This window comes from Zalophus californianus, chromosome 4, assembly GCF_009762305.2.
Source record: "Zalophus californianus isolate mZalCal1 chromosome 4, mZalCal1.pri.v2, whole genome shotgun sequence".
NCBI lineage: Eukaryota > Metazoa > Chordata > Mammalia > Carnivora > Otariidae > Zalophus > Zalophus californianus.
In genome coordinates, this window is record NC_045598.1 from 71,578,598 (window position 1) to 71,602,177 (window position 23,580).

Genomic DNA, 23,580 nt, shown 5'->3' on the forward strand with positions numbered 1-23,580 from the left:
GAACTTAACATGGGTCAGGGAGTTTGTTTATTCATCCGAATTAATCAAGAATCCAAATGGAGAGGGTCTCAAAAAAAAAAGAAAAAGAAAAAGAAATTAAGTCTTACTACTACGGACTTCTAGGGCTCTTGATGAATTATTCCCACTTCACCCCCTCCAAGTAGTTGTCACAGTTATTCGCTCAAACATGTTTATTGTAAATCCTGTGGGAATAAATATGTATATTAATCAAATGAGCTGATAGTTATATTTAAGGGAACTATGCTAAATTCTTTCCTAAGGAACAGTCTATAACTGAAAAATCTAATAGAATTCTAGACTATATAGGGATGGCAGAGACACATTGCATCACGCAAATGTTTTCCCCCTTTTGGGGGAAAGTATAGGGCAGGGGGGAAAGTATAGGATAAATCCTTTGGTTGTCCAGTTTTCAATTTAAATTCTAGAAGACATGGAACTCAATACTTTTCTTGGAATGAGACTGTGTCATAATAGATTTCATTATCAGGAACTGCTCTCCACCCTGATGCTCAGATCGTGCGCTCCTGCTGTGTACTTTATCCCACTTTTCCCACTGACAATTCTGTGACACATTTGATTCAATTCATCCTATTTCTTGCCTGTTTCAAGAAAACAAATTTCACTTTTAGATTAAATATGAATCCTTTGAAATCCCATTTAGTTGTCTCCCCAGAAATACCGTGAAAAACCTAATTCTACACAAACCTTTCACGTATGAGGAAGATTCCTGAAGCTGCTTTAGGAAGTGTAGCTATTTCTCAAATTGCAACACCTTATTTTCTATGAATTACAGTTCCACTATTACTGATATACTAAGGGTCTTTGTGGCATTATTGTCTTTGGATTCGCTTCTCCAGTTTTGACCTCCAGGTTACACATAGTTGTGTTCTACAAGTTTCTCCTACGCTCATCTTCTCATTTCTATTTTTCCCAAGCCTCTTTAATTAATGCCTCTGGCTTCTTTTTGGTCTAAAACTTATTCCAATTATAAACTAAAAATGAATTCACCAATGTCCCATTTTATCATTGTTTTCTTAACCATTAAGTACACAGATGCAACACAGATGTAATAATCTTTTACTCTTTTATAGACATATTGCAATTTCATAACTGTGTAAATTCCAATAAAACTAGGAAACTTTAATTTCAATATGTGAGATCATAATGTATACAGAGCTGCCATAAGGTATAAATTAAGCCATGTACGTACATAAATGCACATATACATTCCAGTAACACTTTGAAGAGTTCCAAGTGTTTCTTTCTTTAGTTATTGCTGGATGTTTCTGCTCATCACAACACCCCTGTATGGTAATGAGGAGAGTGGAATGGGAACGGGATGAAAGGCACAGAATTCATAATAAGACACAGCTCACTGTGCAAACAAGGAGAGCCAAATTTGTGAGCACTGATGGTTCAAACAATGAGAGGCCATTGATTTTGTGAACTGAATATAAGAAGTAATAGTTAATAGTATTTATTTATCCTTTACATGTGACACTGAACTAGATGCTACCCAAGTAAAAAAGACCCACTCAGTCATCTCAAGAGGGTGAGTTACAAACAAACACCAAAGACAAGAATGGGCAACGATGGGTCAGTCCTCCTGTGGCTAAATGGTGTGTCACACAGCCTTTATGTTTAGTGAGGTTCTACCAATGAAACTGCCAACTTTGTGGCTGACACAGGTGATTCTTGGGTTTGGGCTTGCATCAAACTAAACAAAAAAAGTTTTCAGCCTTGGAATTAAGCGTATTAAAACCCTGGGCCTAACTGAAATAAGCACTATGCTGGTCAGGTGCAAAAAAGGGATTATTCCTAGGAATAAGGGCCTTACAAGTCAATCCAAGAGGCTAGGAAATACACCTTTTCGAAGAAACTTTTAGATTGTTTAATTACTCAGAGAAACAAAAAATTTCAACCACCCACTGACAACATCCCAGTCATCCAACAGCTAGTCAATGCATAGTCAGTCCTCTGCAATTGTGTGGGAATTTTCGCCTTCTTCCTCCAGAAGAAGTGCTCAATTTTCATTGCCAATGTTCTTGGGAGATTCACTTTTCACTGAAAAAAAAATAAGTAAACATACAGTCAAGTGTTTATACTGTTTCTGTTTAGCTTGTTGTTTTTCCTTCTTCTCTCCTCCCTTCTGATGCATACCAACAGCACTGCTCATGGGGACAGACAAACCATGTCATGTTCCAGGCGGCCAGGATATACAGCTCTGGCCACAATAAAGAAACGATGTCTGAGAGTGGCAATTACAGTTTGTGAGGCAACATCCTTCCTGACTCTGTGGAAGACTTGGGAATGGTCACTTCACAGTGTGGTTATGATCCCATATTCGTACCACTGGAAAGATCACTATTATCACATAGGCTGGCCAAGTGTGGTTGGAATAAATTTTTCCGTAATTTTTTTTTTTTAAACTTAAAATTGAGGGTCAGTGTATGTTGAGTGAATGTGGGCTGAGAGAAGACTAGCTAATCGCCATCTCCTTCCTTTCATAGGAAAGATAACTTAGAGCAGAAATGGAGCCCCTTTAAAGGAGCTGTCCTGACTGGAGCAAGCAAGACTATGATTCACTTACTAAACTGAGAGTTCCTTAAGGAGAGAGACTAGATCTTTCCTCCTTATAGCTAACCTCCCAGTGTAACCTGTTTGCTGAATCAATATGAATGCAAGTCAACCAGAGTAACAGCTCTATTTCATTGCATAGTGAAGCTAAAAGGAAATAATATATTAAAACACTATGAAAATTAAGGTTAAAATACAGATTACTTTGCTTCAGGCTTATAGCCTTTTATTTCCATTGTGTAGATGAGGGAAATAAAGCTCAGAAGCAGAGTAAATGCTCAAGGGCCCACAGCTTAGTAAGAGCTGATGCTAGAATCATAAACCGAGATCTTGCCTCATATTCAACTGCCAAGTTCCTTGGGGTTTGTCAATGGTACCTAGATTTAAGATTGTCCCAGCAACCAAAATGTTTACTGAATCCTTTTTTATGAGTAAAGGATTGAAACAGGTTCAATCCAAGATACAGTCCTGATCCTTGTAGAATTTTATAAACTCTAGCACAGTCCTTCAAGTATTTCCATGATAATACAAGTCAGTTTTTCTCCTCTGGCTTTCTTTGCAATGTATACACATTTTATTATAGCACCTATTGTACTGTAAAGTTTACATGTGTGTTCTTGTGCCTGAGGTCCATTCCCATCTCCCCACCCCAATATGTCACACACAGTGAAAAAGAGGAAGAGAAAGGGGGGTAAGGAAGAATGAGGGGAGGAGAGAGGGAGAGAGAATGGATGAAAGGATATACTGGCCCAACATCAGACTGATGAATAAGTAGCTCCTATGTTATATATTTTCACTAATTGAAATCATCAGTTTTGGGTTGGATTCCTTTTCAAAAGGCAGAGGCATTTTCTATTGGAGTTACCTTAGAACAACAGAGAAATACATTTTGCTGATATTTTTAAATTAATGGAGCTTTGTACTACTGCAGTTTGGGGGAAACCCTTCTCTTTCTTTGCTTCCTAAACTGTCCTGTTTTCTTCTTTTATTGCACTCCATTTTTTTTCCCTTAAGATTGAAAAGCAGCAGCTCTTATTAAATCATCTAAATCTACTAGCTACCTTTGGCAAATAGGGACCTGTGAAGCAAGTAACACCACTCTGAGCACTTCCCACTGGACTGATACAAGATGGGTGATCAGCACTTCACATTTTCAATCTAGTGGGCTACCTTAATGGCTCAATCTTTTATAGTCAACCTTTTACATTGCTTAAAAAGCAAAAAGCAAACAAACAAAACTTGCCTATTGCCCATCAATACTGGCAGACCTTTGAAAAACTGTGGCAATCTACAACCATAGCAAACATTGTAACAATGATCAAGTGTGAAAACTACTGAATGCCAGCCCAGAAACATTATTTTTCCCAAACGAGAAGAGAGACACCTTGTGCTATGAACTCAAGATCAAAATCCAACATTTTTGCCTCCAGAGAGAGAAGGAATTTCAAGGCTTTCCAAAGAAAATGCCCTGTTCTTATATAACCCTCTTCCTGCATTAAGGGACCACCCTGCAGACTATCCAAAGCTATGAGAATATACAAAAAAACAGACACCTTGAAGTGCTCACACAAAGAAATGCATGTACAAAACACCTGGCATTATTTTTAAAGTGTATTTATGATGTGACAACACTGATATGGTCCTTAAGATCCTGTCAGACCCTCTAAGTTTTTTGCCACAGCAGCTGTAAAGGATCCTCTATCCTGAAAGCATGAGTCACTTGTCTTCCTGTAAATAAGTCAAATATCACATACCCACCAAAAAATAGCAAATTTTACTTAATCAGGTTCCAAGTACACTACAAAAGTAGCCTTTTCATTTTGCTTCATTACAGGAAGCCTTCCTTCAGTGTGCATTCCTAAACAAGGTGAAAGAGGAGCTGTGTGTGCTCTGTTTATTTACACAGACATGTTTGCCCTGGCTAGTACCCCACATTACTAAACAACTTTCCCTGAAACCAACATTTAGAGAGCTATGTGAATTATAATAAGGAAAAAGTAAGGTTTTACACAGCTAAAAAAAAAAAAAGTGAAATTGGTCATTTATAACACACTTGTAATTTGAGAAAATCAGATATTCTCAAATTGTGAAAAATATAAAGTCAATAATTAATCTAAAGATTTAGAGGCCCATAACCAATTACTAGAAACTTCACGTTTGCTATCTAACATTCTAGATTCAAATTGTGACGCTGACAAAATTTTGGCCACTTTGAAAAAAAAATTTCTCTTTTACTAAGAAAAAAACCTATTATACACATGTAAGAGAACACCTTAAAACAAAGGTTACTGCCTATTTCAGCCTATACTGCTGGTGTAACAATAAAACCTTAACCACCTGTTTCGAGTAATTTTATTTAAAAAATAGATTTCAATCCAATCCAAGGATTCACTGGCCATCTGGAGACTGTTAAAATGAAACTTGGCCTGTAATTATTATTCTTAGCTGAAAGAGATATCTAATGGTTTTGAGTTGAGTCACCTCTCTCCCTTTTAAAAAAAGTAATTTCTGAATTTTATTCATCCTCTAGAATTTGCATTCAGAAACACAAGAAGCTTACTCTAATCAGCAGTTGCAAATATGGATGAGTCATTTTAGATACTAAACTTTTACATATACCATTTCCAGTTTTAATACTTCCAATTCCACTATGCACCAAAGAGGGACAAGTACCTTACTTTTAAAGAATCACTAAAATGACAAGGAATATAGCCAAAGAAACAAACATCAAGGAAAATAAAACCAGCGCATTTAAAAAAAGGAGATAAAGGTCAAGTCAATGTCACTAGCTTATTCTAAACACAGTCCAAATTTCAAACATGACGTTCTTTTAAACATTATCCCTTTCTATAAGGTAAGATACTAAAAATGTTTTATAATCCCTCATTTTAGGAATCTCTTTCAGAAAGAGTTTTAACTAGAGAGTAAATTTATCTGATATTGGACAGACTGTTACTTAAAGGTTATTAGCTTTAAAAAAGACAAAAACCTGTAGAACTCCAATAAGGCAAAGAATGTCATTTTATAGCCAAACTTATTCATTTTGAATTGATATTATAAGCTATGTGCTCTCAAACACGACAGAATCAGTAGCTCATTCATTTGGTTCTTTACATTAACTATAGCTAGCTATAGAGCAAATTCAGTTAAGTGTGTAAATACAGTGAGAAAACAAATATATAAAGAAATAAACCCAGTTGTGTAATTGCTCAGGCTCACTAGAGTTATTCTAAGCATTACAGGAACAAATTTATATTTACCTTGGTGAAGAACTTCCATGTCATGACTGGATTCCTTTAATACCACATGTAATGTTGGATACTCAATGATCACTTTGTTCCTCAAATTGTCACGGAGACTTTTGTAAGGATCCAGTTCATAATACCTTACAATAAAAAAAGCAAAACAAAAATTAAAAACAGCCTTAATATTCAAAGTTACTAATAAGATATATCAGAGTCCCTTACATTAAAAAATTTTTAAATGTTAATGACATTAATTCAATACTTATTTCCTTATAATATAGTAAGTTTAGTGCCTCTAAAAAAAGTTAAAAGTGCTATTATTATACAGGTTCTAAAGCTAAATAAAGAGCATATCAAATAATTTGACATTAGAAAAGATTGAGAACAAGTCATTTTCAGATCAAGGAATAAAGACTAACTTTTATACAATATCTATGGTTTGATGTGTCGTGAATTCTTCTTGGATCAGGCAATGACTAGTTCAAAATTCAAATTCCTCAAATTTATTTAGTTTGAGCCTTAAAGAAAAACAAAAAACTATCCCATGATAATTTTCAGTAATATATGGTGTTAAAATAACTGGCTACCAATACTTTCGTAAAAAGTTAATTCTAATTATAAAAATAGTTTCCAGAAATTTACATTGCCATACAATTAAATTTGGCCTTCCTTTATTTTGAAATTAAAACAAAACAAAACAAAACAAAACAGTGAGTTTCTGGATGAGCCTAAAACACAAAATTTAAGGAATATGGAGTTTATCAGTCATGCTATCAGTCATGACATAGCTGTCAAATGTGTCACAGGTAATTAGATGCTAATGTTCCTTAAGGTATGAAACTCTCAAGTCATTACTTAAAAAAAAAAAAACAACACTTTTTTTTTTTTTTAGTTGATGAAAGATGCATTCCCCTAACATCCTCCCCCTTGCTTGCTTTCTGGAGTAGCAGAGAAAGAGGTGGAATTTCATCTAGCTCACTAGGAGTTGCATACGGGTATGTGTTGGCATGTGAATATCATGTCACATTAAAGACAAAAAAGTTGAGAACATGTCCACCAGTGTAGTCATAATTCTCCAACTTTTTTCTTCCATCTCCACCAATGACAGATGATATTCACATGCAACACACACATCCTAAGGGATACCCAGCCTGACAGCTGTAACTCCATCCTTTTCCCTCCTACTCAAGAAAGCATACTGGATCCAAGTGATCAAGAGTGAGGTTATCACTGGAATATATTTGAATCTGCTGTAATTTTGTTAAGAGTAAATCACTTACAAACTTCAGTATTTCCTAATTAGTAAGAGATTATTTGTACAGTCACTCGCAGCTGAGTGAGGCATGCAGTGCACTTCTGAAGAACTCCTGGTGTAGTGACCTCTCTGTAAGTTTGTTCCATGGAATACTTTTCAAATAAGGGGAAAAAAAAGTGCTTAACAAAATGAAAAGACAAACCTGCTGTAGAAACTGATTTCTTTTTCAGAAGTAGGTGACAAGTGAGAGAACAACTGTACTTGACATGTTTGCCTGACTACATTCCCTACCCCTGGAATTCCATTCTTCATTTTAGAGTCAAAGAAAATTTTTTATGTTGAAAAAAACATGAAATGCAAAATACTCAGTTTTCCTAAACCAGCCACCCCAGTGCCCATAGGCCACGGAATGCATACATTCTTTTCCCTGTGTAATGTAACACAGATGTGCTTACAATACTTTAAAAGTGGTTCCAACATTCAAGGATTAAATGCTTCACATCTTTTAAACATTATTTCCCTTTGAATTAAGCAGTGTCTTTTTTTTTTAAAGTTAGCAGTAATTACACATAAGAGAAAAATGAGATTGAATTAGATATTGAAGTATAAGATTAACTTTTAAAGTAAAATATAAAATGGATATAACCAAATTTTTCTTAGGAGAAAATAAGACTTGAATTCTCAAATGAGAAATTTTCAAGTAGTATCCTACAAATGCTTGCAGTAACTTATCTTCTGTGAATTTAAATGAATCACAAGACTTCTATTAAGAAACATTTCACAAATCAGGGAATGTTTACTTATTTCAGTCTTTCGTAATTTTCAGTGTAGACTTAACATTTTAGGTAATTTGTTTCTTTTCATAATATTCAATCTTCATTAGGTTTCTCTATATTTCCAAAGCTGAATTTAAAAAAAAAAATTCTTCAAAAGCCACATGGTAATTGGAAGCCTACACTCTTGCTGATACAGTATAAAATAGGTTCCCAGCAGAGGAACATCTAGAAATACTTAAGAATTACCATATAAGTTATATATTACTTCAACCTTAAAACTACAATGATTACTTGTTCAGTTAAAAAAAATTTTTGGTCCCTGTTTTATGTGTGTAGCAGGCCCCTTTTTTCTACTTTAACAAAGCACTTAGGATGCAAAAATTTGTAAGAGCTTATAATGAATTATTTTTAAAATACTATATTCAAATACAATGAAAATCTGGTATGTTGTATGGTTTTCATTAGAACCGCTGAATTTTATTTCGTGTTTACCCTAAAATGTTGCAAACTTCTAATCACAGCAATATTGGTACTGAGTGTCAGTAAGCTTCTAGGCTCCAGCTTTCAAGTCTGTTAAAGAGGTTGGACTTCACTAGATCATCTTTTAGTTGAAATCCTGAATTTCTTTCTTTTTCTACTACTAATGGTTACTCTTAGTCTACCGTTAAAATGTGCCCGTAAATTTAAAAAGAAAATTATGTAAACTGTTTATAAAGAAAAGCCATCAAACACATATGGGGTAACATTTTGTGACTTGCAGTTAAATAAAGCAGCAACTTTTAGTGGCTGCTTGGGTTTGGGGCCCAACACTGTGAGTTAAAGTCCATCACTTAACTGGTCTGTGATTCTGGACAAGTTACTTTACTTCTCTGATCCCTAGTTTCCACACATGAAACTGGAGAATGACAAGTGTCACTTCAGAGAGTTATTGTGGGGTTAAATGATAGAACAGAGAAACTGCTAGCTCAGTTACTGAAGCCATGAACAAAGTTCTCCATTTGCATAATTACCTAAAATAAAACACATTCTGATAGAAACTTTAGTTCAGGACAGTCATTGGACTTCTTCAGAGTAACAAAGAATGGCACTTATTATGTTAGCACGGAAACACATATTTGCCTTTTTATGCATTTTACATTTTAAATACAGAATTACAACTTTCAAACTATTATTTTAGATCACATTTCCTTCCAGGAGGCTAAAGGTACGTTGAATGTTTCTATTTCTATTATCTTTAGGCAACTTGTAGAGTCCAGCTTGGCACTGCCTAAAACATTTAGACCTTAGCTCTTTTGCAAGCCATTAAGTTACTGAATCCTAAGGGACACCTTTATCTGTTTGAAATTTTCTCAGACTCTGGAGTTCCCATTCGTAGAATGGCTCTGCTACCCTAAGACAAACTACTTAGGTTTGGAAGAATTAAGACACCAACATTTGTCTTTTTTTTTTAACCCTTAGGGACCCTCTCAGACATTTCCTCTTGTTATTTTACTTGCTCACCCTCACAGGCTTGCTAGCTGACCCTGCTCCAGGCAGCTTCACAGGGGCATTATAAGGGCAACATGGCTCAGTAGGCTAAACAGGTGTTACAGTGATTGACATTATATAAATAAAAGTTGTCTTGATGGTCAAGGGTATGTTTTTAATCTTGGCTCTGTTACTAACTTTCAAAGAAACTGCCCAAGTTCTCAACTTCTTCCTCTACTTTACTTGCAAATTAGGATTTTAAAAAAATTTCTCCTAACTCAAAAGAAGACAGACTTTTAAAAAGTCACAAACCACTTTATTTCCCATCACTGACACTCCTTAGATCATTTCCTTTCCCCTCCTAAAAAATATTGAAACTAAATATGAATATTCTCCAAATTTAATAATCTAATTTTAGTCCCGAGGCCACAGAACTTTTCCCTAAAAAATAAAGTCACTGGATGAGGTGATCACTAAGCTGACTCCAACTTTAAAATTCTACAAGTTTTGATATATATTTTAAGGATCTTATTTGACAGAGAGAGCGAGCACGCAACAAGCAGGGGGAGCGGCAGGCGAGGCAGAGGGAGAAGCAGGCTCCCCGCCGAGCAGGGAGTCAGACGCATGGCTCGATCCCGGGACCCCGGGACCATGACCTGAGCCGAAGGCAGAACTGAACCGACTGAGCCCCTACAAGGCTTTTTTTTTTTTTTTTTTTAGATTTTATTTATTTATTTGAGAGAGAGAGAGAGAGCGTAAGAGCAGGGTAAGGGGCAGAGGGAGAAGCAGGCTCCCCGCTGAGCAGGGAGCCCAGTGTGTGGGGCCTGGTCTAGGGGCGCTGGGATCAGGACCTGGAAAGGCAGGCACTCAACTGACTGAGCCACCAAGGCGCCCCTCCTTACATGTTTTGAAATTTATGTGATATTTATAGCACTTATGTTCTTAACCGTTGCATTTATTTCTCAATCTAGATTTCAGAGTTAAAAGTGCAACTAACTGATTCCAAATGTACAAGGTTGAATCTCTGGCTATTAAGAAAGTTACTGTATATGCATGTATACTGTAAGCAAGCTCTACGCCCAGCATGGGGCTTGAACTCACGATCCGAGATGAAGAGTCGCATGCTCTACGGACTGAGCCAACCAGGCGCCCCAAATTGACCTTAATATAAATCAGTTATCTGAGAGTTAACTGTTTTTAAGGTATGGCTCATCCTGGCATAACTGAATTATGGTTTTTGAATCAACTGCTAATTAATTGTTTTAGATTCACATTTATCAAATTCCTTGAAAATAATACAAACTTTAAAGTACTAAACTTTATGTAATAAAGTAGAAAGTGAATGGATTAGAGAAACAAACTAGTTTTCAAAATCCAAATGAAAAGGAAGAAAGAACCCAGATTGTTAAAGAAGACCCAGAGTAGGAGAAGAAAATACATAAACTGAAACATATAAAACCAAACTAAGTACAGGGGTCAGAGAGTTTGAATTCTTCTGTTTAAAAGAAAAAGGTACTATTTAAAATTTCTCCAGGGGCGCCTGGGTGGCTCAGTCGGTTAAGCCACTGCCTTCAGCTCAGGTCATGATCCTGGAGTCCCGGGATCGAGTCCCGCATCGGGCTCCCTGCTCGGCAGGGAGTCTGCTTCTCCCTCTGACCCTCCCCTCTCTCATGTTCTCTCTCTCTATCTCATTCTCTCTCTCAAATAAATAAAGAAAAATCTTTAAAAAAAAAAAATAAAATAAAATTTCTCCAAATAATACTCCTTTGTCACAATTTCTGCAATTCATACAGTCCAAGTCATATTAGAAACGGATCTTGCCAAAGTTGAATATTTTTCTTACCTAATTTCTCTTAGTTTTCATATTAAAAAAAAAAAGCCAACAGTAGTTGAATTAGTAATTTGCTGCACTTTGTTTTGGGACTTTAATATATCTACGTAACTGACGACCACAAGTGCTTGATAATGGGGCACCAGTCATGAGCTGGTAGTACTGTATATACATGCATATACAGTAACTTTCTTAATAGCCAGAGATTCAACCTTGTACATTTGGAATCAGTTAGTTGCACTTTTAACTGTGAAATCTAGATTGAGAAATAAATGCTTTCCTCTTTCAAAAGGAAAGCTCAACAGTCCATAACTGCAGTGGTAAATGATTCTAGTCTATCCATGGTATGAAAGCTATGGATGTGGTAAAACAGTGGCCAATTACATATTTTAAAACTTTAAGGAGGGGGCGCCTGGGTGGCTCAGTTGGTTAAGCGACTGCCTTCGGCTCAGGTCATGATCCTGGAGTCCCGGGATCGAGTCCCGCATCAGGCTCCCTGCTCAGCAGGGAGTCTGCTTCTCCCTCTGATCCTCCCCCCCTCTCATGTGCTCTCTCTCCCTCATTCTCTCTAAGAAATAAAATCTTAAAAAAAAAAAAACTTTAAGGAGGGCCTTACAAGGCTCTTACTTGTTCTAGATGCCATTTGTTCAGTCTTTCCTGATCCTTACTGGAAGCTCAATTATTTTTAAATCCAGAGGCTTGGGTTCCAATCTTAAGATCATTAAGATCTGTGACTCCTCAAGGGTACTCCATTTTCTTCATCAGTATAATGATGGAAAAGTTATCTATTCAAGGGCTAGCTTGTAAAGATTAAATAAGTGAATTTAACAGACGAAAATGCTTCTAAAGTGGAACTTGTCCAACTAGTATCAGTAATAAGATTTTATACTCCAAAGATTTTTTCTAATAAAGCAGCTCTAGCAGGGAAATGACATACTAGTCAGGAATTATGTTCACGATGTATGAGACTAGTTAGTAGAAAAAGCATATCTTGTAGAGAGACCTAAGTCCAAATCCTGGCTTTGTAACTATAAATTGGTTTCTTTTGGGTAGGTCAATTTCTGAGCTTACTTTTCCTATCTTGTAGAGATATAGTATGTTACTTCATTACAATTAATGCATGTAGAAATGTAAACACTTATTCATTAATTCCTCAAATATTTATTTAGTATCTAACACATACAAGTGGTCTGCTAGGTAACAGAAGTTCACAGAAATAAATCCCAGTTTACTGAGGGTACCAGTCAAAGAAATAATTACCACATTTCATTGGGACAAGTGTTATGATAGAAATCTAAAGCTAAGTAGATACTCAAAAAAACATTCTTTCTTGTTCCTTACCCACCTGCAGATATTCTTTCAGGCTGCACGGTACACTCAATATCTAGGTACTTCACTTGCTAACCCTAGCTACCTCTCCCACTTCTTAACTGGTTCTTAAAATCCCTCCTCCTTCAAAGACTTTCTAATTAACAAAGGGAATTTTAATTAGCCTTACTCTTTGTTAACAAAACATATTTCTTTTGGTACTAAATTGACTGTAAGAGTATGATTACAGACAATCTTCAAAAAATTTTTTTTAGGATTTACTTATTTATTTGACAGAGAGAGTGAGCACAAGCAGGGGGAGTGGCAGGCAGAGGGAGAAGCAGCTCTCCTCAGAGCAGGGAGCCTGATGCAGGGCTCTATCCCAGGACCCTGTGATCGTGACCTGAGCCGACTGAGCCACCCAGGCGCCCCTTAATCTTCAATTTTTATTAGAAAGTATCATTTTGCAAAATATGATCAGTTTCCTCAGAGAAACTTTTGCTTAAACGTTAAATAGTTCATGAATTAACTACACCACAGAATTATATCACTTTAGAAATGGCAAGTATTTAGTCTTTCTTTTTTTTTTTTTTGTCTTCCAGCTGAGGGCAATGAAGCCCTGAGAAATTAAGTACCCTACCCAGGGTCATTCAAGGAGATGCAGGGTTGGGGCTACTGAAAGCAGATCTTGAATTCCTTCACTCTACTGTTTGCTTGTTCACTTATTCCTCACTCAATACATATTTACTGAGGGTCTACCTTGTACCAGACACTGTTCAAGGCTCTGAGAAAATAGTGGTGAGCTATTAGGTATTCAGTCAAGGATGAAGGCTTTTCAGGAAGAAAGTATATGTACAAGGTAGACAGAGTCAGGAGTAAGCTAGTGTCCACAGGACTAAATGGAAAGGAGACATGGGAATATACATAGAATTCATAGTTTGGGGGGGTGCCTGGGTGGCTCAGTTGGTTAAGCGACTGCCTTTGGCTCAGGTCATGATCCTGGAGTCCCGGGATCGAGTCCCACATCGGGCTCCCTGCTCAGCAGGGAGTCTGCTTCTCCCTCTGACCCTCTTCCCTCTTGTGCTTCTCTCTCTCAAATAAATAAATAAAATCTTAAAAAAAAAAAGAATTCATAGTTTGGGTACTTCTAAAAAAATTAAAGAGAAAGGCCGGAGGAGGTTGAAGCTCTTTGGCTAAAATGAAATACCTGAAATCACTTAGAAATGTCAACTAATCGTGTGATTATTACCACTGAAGAGTATATAAAGTTGGTTACAAATTACCGTATAACTAGAATGTATAAATTTAGTACATTAACATTGAGAATTAAAATCTATTTCCCAGGACACCTGGGTGGCTCAGTTGGTTAAGTGTCTGCCTTCAGCTCAGGTCATGATCCCAGGATCCTGGGATCGAGTCCCGCATCGGGCTCCTTGCTCAGCGGGGAGCCTGCTTCTCCCTCTGCCTGACGCTCCCCCGTTCTCTCTCTCTGACAAATAAACAAATAAAATCTTTAAAAAAATAAAATCTATTTCTCAAGCTTTCAGAGAAAACTCTCACTTTATATTTCTCATAATTTCTGTAACTAGTAATGAATTTAGTATATATTTGAAATGAGATCATCAATATAGGAACTGTAGACTTAGAATCTAGTAAGAATCTGACCATCATATCACTTTGGATCTTCAGTACAGCCTCTCAAATTAAAATTCTCAAGTTCACAACTACTAAAACTTTAATAGTTGTGCTTGCATCCGTCCTGTAAATACTAACCCAGCTTTGCCAACTGGCTGAGCTTCAGCTTCCCTACAGCTAAATTTACAGTTCTTATCATAAAACTGCTTTAAGCAGAATTCCCTGCATAAAACCCACTGGATATGTCTTCTCTGATAAAATATTTAGTACCTCACTCTACATATTTCCTTTATATGTATGGACGTTCTTCAGGTTGATTTTAACATTTTACAGTCTTCAAATGATCTCTTGCTTTCTTTGTTCTAAGGTCTAGATCTGAAATGTGGTCAAAGGTTAATACCATTTTGAGCACATACTCATCTGATCATGGCTCTCACTCTGAAAAATAAGCACAATCCCAAAAAGCTGTAACAAAGAACTGGGGTTGGGTTTTACATAATCTAAGAACACGCATTATGTCCATTTACGGCATGTGCTCTATTGAAGAAAACATACTAATGCATTGGGAGACAGGCAGGCCTAGGTTTGGATCTAGGTACCACCATTTGGTGGTTACAAAGCTGCAGGCTGGGCTCTCTATGCAATTATAATGTGTAAAACTTATAATGCATGTATAATGTACCATAATCATAATGTATACAAATGCTTACCAAAGCACCTATAAAACAGTAGAGGCACTCAATAAGAGGTTGTTATTAATAGTTATTATGTTTCGTAAAGATACCTATTTGCCTCTAGATTTAACCTTGTTTTAAACTCACCCTTGCAGCAAACTTTTTTGTGTTTGGGAAAACTTATTCAGGATCTTCACACTTTTTTGGTTATATATAACTTAAAATAGTTTTGGAAAACAATGATACTTTTGTGTATATATATTTCTTAAAGATTTTATTTATTTGAGAGAGTGAGAGAAGAGTGAGTGGACACGCCAGTGAGGAGAGGAGTAGAGGAGGAGGGGGGAGGGAGGGGAAAGAATCTCAAGCAGACACCGCACTGAGCATGGAGGAGGAGCCCAATGTGGGGCTCAGTCTCACAATCCTGAGATCACGACCTGAGCTAAAACCAAGGTTGGACGCTTAATGGACTGAGCCACCCAGGTGCCCCACTTTTGTATATTTTTAAATAGATTATCTAAACTTTCATTTAAAATCTTTACTCACAAGTTTAAATAGATGCAAAGAACATAATTTATTGTGTAGTGTAAATACTGATTGAAAATGAAAATGTTACCTCACTCTTAAGTAAATTCACTCAAATCTAAATACCACAGCAATTTGATACCGATTATCATCCATTTAAAATGCTCTTCTCTTTTTTCCTTTTATTCCAAGCTCTTCCGTAACAGTTAGAAATCTTATATGGTTTCCTCTTCCTCTTGAACTTGTATTTCCACTCCAATTCTCCGAAGAATTTTACCCTGAGTAATGCATTTATGTTTGAAAATCTTTTATTGATTACCCATTTATACTTTTCTGTAACAAAAATGTGTATGTAAGCTAAAAAAATTAACTTTACTACCTATGACCTTAATACTTTAAATGTTAAAAATACTTTATTACTACAAAATTGATCAAAACACAAACATACTACATTTGAAGTAAAATTTTTACTGGAAATGCATCTCATGATGGGCAACCATGGGTGATGGCATCTTCTATTACAGGCAAGTTTGCTTACTATTGTAAGTACTCATTAATAGAATCAAATTCCAAAAGGAAAACAAGGAAATTTAAGTAATGCCATCTAGAGACATATTGCTGTCTTTACTAACCCTTCAGCAGTTACTTTCAAGGGATCTAATAAAAAGGCAACAATGGAGCCTGCAATTTTCATAAGACAAGACATCTGAAAGTAATTAATGCTGTTCTTAGACATTCTGGAATTCCTTTAATGTTGTCTGATAATATATTTAATTCTGTACCAATATTCTCAAAATAATAACTTCTAACACCTTGTTTTCTAATGGCAGGACATTTTTAAAAATCCTAACTTTTAACTGCATACTATAAATTTCTTACTTAGAATATCTTCAAAGTATATTTTTTAATTATTTTCTATAAGCCTGAAATAAGATAATTTAATCTTCCAGTTCCAGTTCAATTAGGCAAAGGGTACAGACTAATATCTTTAAAGATGTAAAAATCTGATTTCAAAAAATCCATCTTAATATCAAATTATATATTTCTCTATACATCTTCAACAATTCAACTGAATAAACATCTGCCAAATACTTATTATACAGAAAACATGTCAAACACTGTATGGGAACCAAAAATGTCCTCAAGGAGTTTACCACCCTGGCCAATATTTCTCAAAGTATGATCATAGGGATAACTTAGGAAGCAGAGACTGTAAAAAATGCAGGTTTCTTGGTCCTATATGAAACTGATAAACCAGAACCCCTGAGGGTAGGCTGGAAATCTATATTTCCAACAACTGTCCTAAATGATTATGATGGACACTGAAATATGAGAAGCACTTTGTGAGAAAAGAAGAAATACAGGTTAAATGTTCAGTTGGGGAGATGTTTAAGGTAAGGAGGAATAATTGGCCAGTAGGGATATGGGTTAGGTGAAAAGCAAGGAGGGGTGTGGCAGGGCTATGAGGAAAGGCAGGCAAGAGACCAGGCTCTTAGAATCAACTAAGGCTGAGAGGTGGTATCTTGCAGGCAGAGCTGAGAGTCAGGGAAATCAGAATCTGAGCAAGTTACATGAACTGGAGGTCAGCTCTGCTCTAAGGTAGAAAAGGTCTTTGCTTGCTGGGCGGGGAGGGGGAGTTAAGGGGGGGAGGGATTTGTGTTAGTGAAAGCCAAAAGGAGGTCAGATGGGTCTCACTAGAGGCCTTTACATAGGCAAAATCAGTTTCTCTAAAACAACATAGGAAAAAGTATCTTACCTCTTTAATTTCACTGTAAATGATTTTTTAAATATTTCATGTTACAGATCAAAAGAAAGTAAAGTAACTTTAGTTTTTATTTAAAAAAACCTCTCAGCATGGAAATAAAACCTAAGAGAGAGAGCTCATATTTTTGCTCGTTTTTCTTTTTCAAAAAAAAAGAAAAAGAAAAAAAAAGTGCTCCAAAAATTATTAACTACAACCAGCACAGTAGGAAACAGCCAATAAAATCTGTGCAAGTACAGTAGGGTAGTATCCCCAAGAGTAATAATCTTCTGCGATGCTCATTAAGTCAAAGCCTAAATAATATTTTAACTTGACTTGGGTTTAAAGTCTAAACTCTTAACTTTATATGCCAATCTTTGGAAGTAGAATGAAGGCAACCGGTGTGAGCTTCCATCAAAAAATGACAAGTCTCACATGTCTATGCAAAATGCTCACACCTTCCACTGGGCACTTGTTATGCCTTATATATATAAAATACATATCTATTGTAGCATTTACCCTATATCTACCTTCTCCCCTAGACTGTGAGCTCCTTGAAGGCTAGTCTTTTAGAAGCCTGTGTAACCCTAGTGCTTAACACTGAGCTGGCATAGGAAAGGGACTCCATGATACTTTAGGTCAAGTTCATTTATCAAAAAGCCTGTCTTTTGAGCAGGAACTGCTTTTTCTGAAGTGACTTTTAATTATACTGGGCAGTTGTTACAATCTTTTTCTATTTTTCTCTCTCATTTTCCATATTGAGAATTGAAGCCCTCAACTGACTAAATGATATAGTGACAAATAACCAATAAAAAATGCTTTAGGGTTGCCTGAGTGGCTCAGCTGGTTAAGCGTCCAACTCTTGATCTCTGCTCAGGTCTTATCTCAGGGTTATGAGTTCAAGCCCCATGTTGGGCTCCATGCTGGGTGTAGAGCCTACTTAACAACAACAACAAAAAAAAGTCCTTCAGAGCAGAGATTGGTAAAGTACGGTCAGCAGGCCAAATCCAACCCACTGTCAGTTTTGTAAATAAAGTCTTACTGGAACATAAGTCATACCCATTCATTTATGTATTATCTATAGATGCTTATGTGCTATAATAGCAGAGTTGACAATTGTGACTGCATGGCCCACCATGCCAAAAACATTTACTCTCTGGCCATTTTAGAAAAAGTTGTCCCAGTCCTGCTTTTGGGTATTAAAGTGGTATCAACACCTAGCAAATAGCAAGCATACATACATTTAAGTGAATTAGTACACTACTTACTAAAAAAATTAAAAAGTCATTGACTTAGTACTGCAGGAAATATAAAGATGAAGATGCCTAATGTAGTCACTGTTTTCAAAAGGGAGTTTATCATCGAATAGGATAAATCTTGTTGGGAGAAAAATAAGACATGATTGCAGGAAACTATGAGAAGTACAACACATTTTTTAAGGCTCAAGGGATAAGGAAATCACATCCAGTTGGTGGGAAGGGATAGGCTCCACTGCAAATACTGATAAACAATAGTCACTCAGAAAAACGGAGAGGAGAGACTCATTACGGAGGCAACCATGTAAGCCAGGGTGGTAAGGGAGAAATGAAAGATGGCTCTAAGGTCTTATGTCTCACTATAAGAATGACAGTGCCAATAACAAGGAGTAAGTATCAACATTTGCTGACTGCTTACTAGATGCCAGGAACGTAACCCATTAATCTGTATTTAAAACAAAACACACACACACACACACACACACACACACACACAGGAAGAAACAGATGTGGTGATGCCAGGAACATAACCCATTAATCTATATTTCACACACACACACACACACACACACACACACACACACACACACACACACACACACACACACACACACACACACACACACACACACACACACACCAGGAAGAAACAGATGTGGTGATGCCAGGAACATAACCCATTAATCTATATTTCACACACACACACACACACACACACACACACACACACACACACACACACACACACACACACACACACACACACACACACACACACACACCAGGAAGAAACAGATGTGGTGTGATGAGATCTAAATGGTTTGAGTTTAAGATTTAATGAGATGTGTTAAGATAGCTACAAACCAGGATTTGGAGTTTGGGAGAAAGGCTGAAAATATCTACATCTGGGAGTCATTGTACAGAAATAGTACTTGATAACACCTTAAGTACACAAGCTCCTCAAACCTCAGATTCTCTTAATATCCAATTTATGCTAAAAGAAACAGAAACTAACATGATTGGGTATCTGCCCCCATGTGGTTAATGGTGAGCATGTTGAGAGTATAGCTAATATTGAACTTAGTTCCCACATGCATAAGAAATACAAAATGGTTGAAACAAGTTGTTATTTAAAAAAAATGTAATGCATAATACAGTCCACTGCTGGCTACATGGAATTTTTTTGTTTTAAACAGATTTCCTCCTTTTTCTAAGGAAGTAATCTTTAGGATTAAAACAATAATAAAACCCTTATATTGAGTCAGTTCTGCAAGATGTTGACAATATCGCAACTCTCATTTTTTATAATTTTTTTAAAAAGATTTTATTTATTTGAGAAAGAGAGGGAGAGCAAGCACAAGCAGGCTCCCCGATGAGCAGAGAGCCCAGTGTTGGGCTTGATCCCAGGACCCTTAGATCATAACCTGAGTGAGCCAAAGGCAGATGCTTAACAAAATTGAGCCACCCTGGCACCCCTATGGCAACTCTTAATACATGAAGAGTATGCACTTACCAAGAGTGATTTGCTATGTGCCAGGCACTGTGCTAAGCAGCTAACATCACAAAGTAATCTTCACAACAATGCACTATTGCTTCTGTTTTGATCCCCACTTTCAGGTGGGAAAACAGGCTTAGTAACCTTCCAAGGTTTGAACCAAATTTGTAACATTATTTTGACTTCATAGAAAATCTACTTTGATGTAGGTTCTTGCATAAAAACAAAAAGGTTATTAAGTGGAACATCTCATAATTTGGGTTAGGTTTGCGAAGCAGTGATCTAATATAATAAGCTTAGTATTTACAACGGTGAGACTTTTGGTCTACAAAGTCTAGTCTGGAACCTCTCAAAGTAAAATCAGGTCTAGTCCACAAATTATGTATTCTGAAAGGATAATATTACTTACTGGAATATGATATAATTTCACTCTGAAGGAATCCTAATATCAAATGAGTAGTATAAAAAGGCCATTGTTTTTATTTATTTTTAAAGATTTTATTTATTTGACAGAGAGAGAGAGAGCGCGTGCGCACAAGCAGGGGGAGTGGCAGGCAGTGGGAGAGGGATAAGCGGGCTCCCTGCTGAGCAGAGAGCCCGATGTAGGACTTGATCCCAGGACCCTGGGATCACGACCTGAGCCGAAGGCAGATGCTTAACGACTGAGCTACCCAGGCGCCCAAAAGGCCATTGTTTTTAAAAATAATGTTCCAGAAAATGATGCCACTTCTACTGAAAACTCAATGTGCCCTAAGACTCTCCAGGTCCTACCTGCATCTCTCCAAAAACAGATCCATGCCAGGAACCTTAGTCAGTCACCTTTGCTTCCTGTTCGTTGTCCCCATTCATTCTTGTATAAACCCCAGTTTTTATTTCTATCCTTCAAAGATAAAATGTGCTTAATTAATGGTTTTTGAGTAAATTTGGCAAGAATTATCCCATAATAGCTTAAACCACATCTTTATCAAAAGTAGGACCTTATAGGGGCGTGTGGGTGATGCAGTCGGTTAAGCACCTGACTCTTGGTTTGGCTCAGGTCTTGGATCTTGAGGAGCTGTGGGACTGAGCCCCACATTGGGCTCCGTGCTCAGAGTGAAGTCTGCTTGGAATTCTCTTTCCCTCTGCCCCTCCCTCCCGATGTCTCGCTCTAATAAATAAATCTTAAAAAAGGAAAAAAACCCAAAAATAAAAAGGACCTTACATAAACATCAAAGCAGCAAAGTAAACATAAAGAATGAAAAATGTATCTCATCTTCCTTATGGGAAATAAATGGTTTCATTAGTAAATACAATACAGAAAACAGATTTGGAAAATTACAATTGAATGAACAGTACCAAACTTGGGAGTATTCTGAATTCTTCAGTCAGTAACAACTTAAGTGAGCAGCAATACAATGACTGCCTCTTATAGTACCTGGCATTACCGACATAGGTTTTTCTGTTTCAAAACCACTCATTTACTTTCTGAGAATAGAGAGCTGGTTAAGAAATGATGTGGCAAGAGATAAAGGGTGGCCTGCTAACACAAGCACCTTTCATGAATTCTCCTCCACTGAGAATGTAAGCTCCAAAGGGGCAGGAATGGTTCTCCTTACTGCCATCACCCTAACGTCTGGAATACCCACCTGGACCACAGTGGGTATCACTGTCTGAAAGTGAATGAATACATGAATTTACTTAAGAAGCCATATTAGCTCTTATAAGAAAACACAAATTCAAACTCTGTGTATTCTGGAAAGAAAACTCCCGAACAGATCAGCAGCAAATTCCTTAGGGTTAGACATGCATTCTATAATCGATCTAAAAATAAAAGTCATGTATGGCAAAGCTAAAAACTGGGAAACATTTAAGATTGCTCTAGCTGATCAGGTATATCATGAGACAACTATCATAAACCCTCCAAGAATGGAAAACACAACCAGTAGAAACTGGCAACATCAAGTATTTGGTAAACAGACTTTACTCTGGAGTCATCAGAATGCTGTAAATTGTAGGATACATTTAAAATCAACAGCTACAAGGAAACTACATGTTTCTGCCTTGTAAGTACTTTTAGGAAATAATAAAATCCTCCTATTTTAGCATGCTTATCTTATATTAGAAGCCTAACACTTTAAAACCTATAAAATCTTACTTAGACGTTCTCTGAATGTTTAATGATAATTAAAAGTGTAATTATACAATCAGACGTTAAGTGCTCATCTTATCCTATCTATGAATGCATTATCTGAAAAACACTGTGATATAAAAAATCAAATGAAAATCTATTTCTGAAAGTATTCTCATGTATCTAATTTCATTAGTCATGATTAGAAAATACTTGAAAACTGGGAAGTTTTATAGAAATTAGGATCACTGTATCATGAAGCTGACTTAACAATCACAAATATCTGATGTACCTTATCCCACTTTAGAATAAAAACTCCTTCACTATAGAGTTTCCGAGGACCTAGGTTGTAACCTACCCTTTCTTCCTAATGTTTTCATAGATCACTGAGTTCAAATAAACAACTCAAATGGGGAAATTTGGATGGCAAGTTTTTTATATAAATAAGAGAAAAGCCAAAATACTTTGGCTCACGTTTAGTATCAAAACAGCCTATTCTAGGTATTCCTTGAACAACACTCACCTTTTACTTTATTAATCTATCATTCTTTTCCCCTTGGGGATTAAGGTTAACTCAAGACCCAACTTTGATCCTCTATCGGTTCCTAAAGAAGGTATAAAATAAGAGAAGATAAAGGACCTTAAAGGAAAATGAAACACAGAAAAACTGAGTGCCTAGAATTAGGTCATTCAGTGTACTTCTCTGACCTTATTTTAGGTCCTGGTTTACCCTCTCTGTTAAAATAAACTTTTCCAATCTGACTGGTATCTTCCTGTGCTCTGGTCTCTCTCTATCCTGATGTCTTTCTAATGCAATTGCGTGAAATGATTTTCCCAACTGCTCCCCTCTGGATCATGTCATGCTATAGGCATTTCTGCCAGCCACTCTCCTGGAAAACCCTGGTCTGCTAGGACATGCTGAGATCTCCACCTCGAAATCTCTATCCTCTTTGTTCTTCGAGCATTTATAGCACACATTTCCAAATTAAAAATGAATGCTATCTGTGCCCAAACAGCCTGTCCTGTATTATAAACTTTAAAATACTCAGTATCCACCTTTTTAACATGTACAATTTGGGTTTCCTTGAATTTTAGAAGAAGAGGATACTAATGCCAAAGAGTCAAGTTTGACTGGCTCAGTGAGCTGGCACATTTCTTTACTGGCCACTCCCCAGTTTGCCTTGACTTAAAATAAAAATAGAGTAAACCTTCTCTTTCTGGTAATGGAGGAAATAAAAATGGAAACAACAAAGAAACAAAACAAAAATCATAACTAACACAAAACAAAAAAGGAAAAAGAAAACCCCAACCTTTTGTTCTTAGCAGTTGTACCAAAATTATAATGGGTTGTTTTCCTTAGCTTTGGTAAAAAAATTTCATTATTTGCCAAACAGATGAGGTAAACAGGGTGACTGTGGTCAAGATGATGGCCAATCTCACCAAAATATTTTTATCAAGTCTAGAAAAGCAATATGGTATTTCAAACACATACTTATTAAGAAAACAAATAATTGCATTCATGGCCATTAAAATAGTAGCCAATGGCTGCTATCTGTAATTATTCAAAGTCTGATAAGTACAACAAAGGAAAATGATGACGCAATCAGTTGGGTGGGTAGCACTTTTACTGTCTCCCTTCCAATCCTTCTGGAGCCATTTACATGTTA

At 36.6% G+C, this 23,580-nt stretch overlaps 1 protein-coding gene across 1 annotated transcript in view; it reads right to left on the minus strand.

The window, feature by feature from the left end:
* Window positions 1-1,075: 1,075 nt before the first annotated feature.
* Window positions 1,076-23,580, minus strand: part of ZNHIT6 (zinc finger HIT-type containing 6) — a 62,155-nt gene continuing 39,650 nt past the window's right edge. Inside the window, exons 9-10 of the mRNA XM_027615254.2 lie at window positions 5,859-5,983; window positions 1,076-2,085 (exon numbers count right to left, since the gene is read on the minus strand). Coding sequence (XP_027471055.2) covers window positions 2,045-2,085; window positions 5,859-5,983 — 166 coding nt within the window. The 3' untranslated portion in view covers window positions 1,076-2,044. The remainder of the gene's footprint in view (window positions 2,086-5,858; window positions 5,984-23,580) is intronic.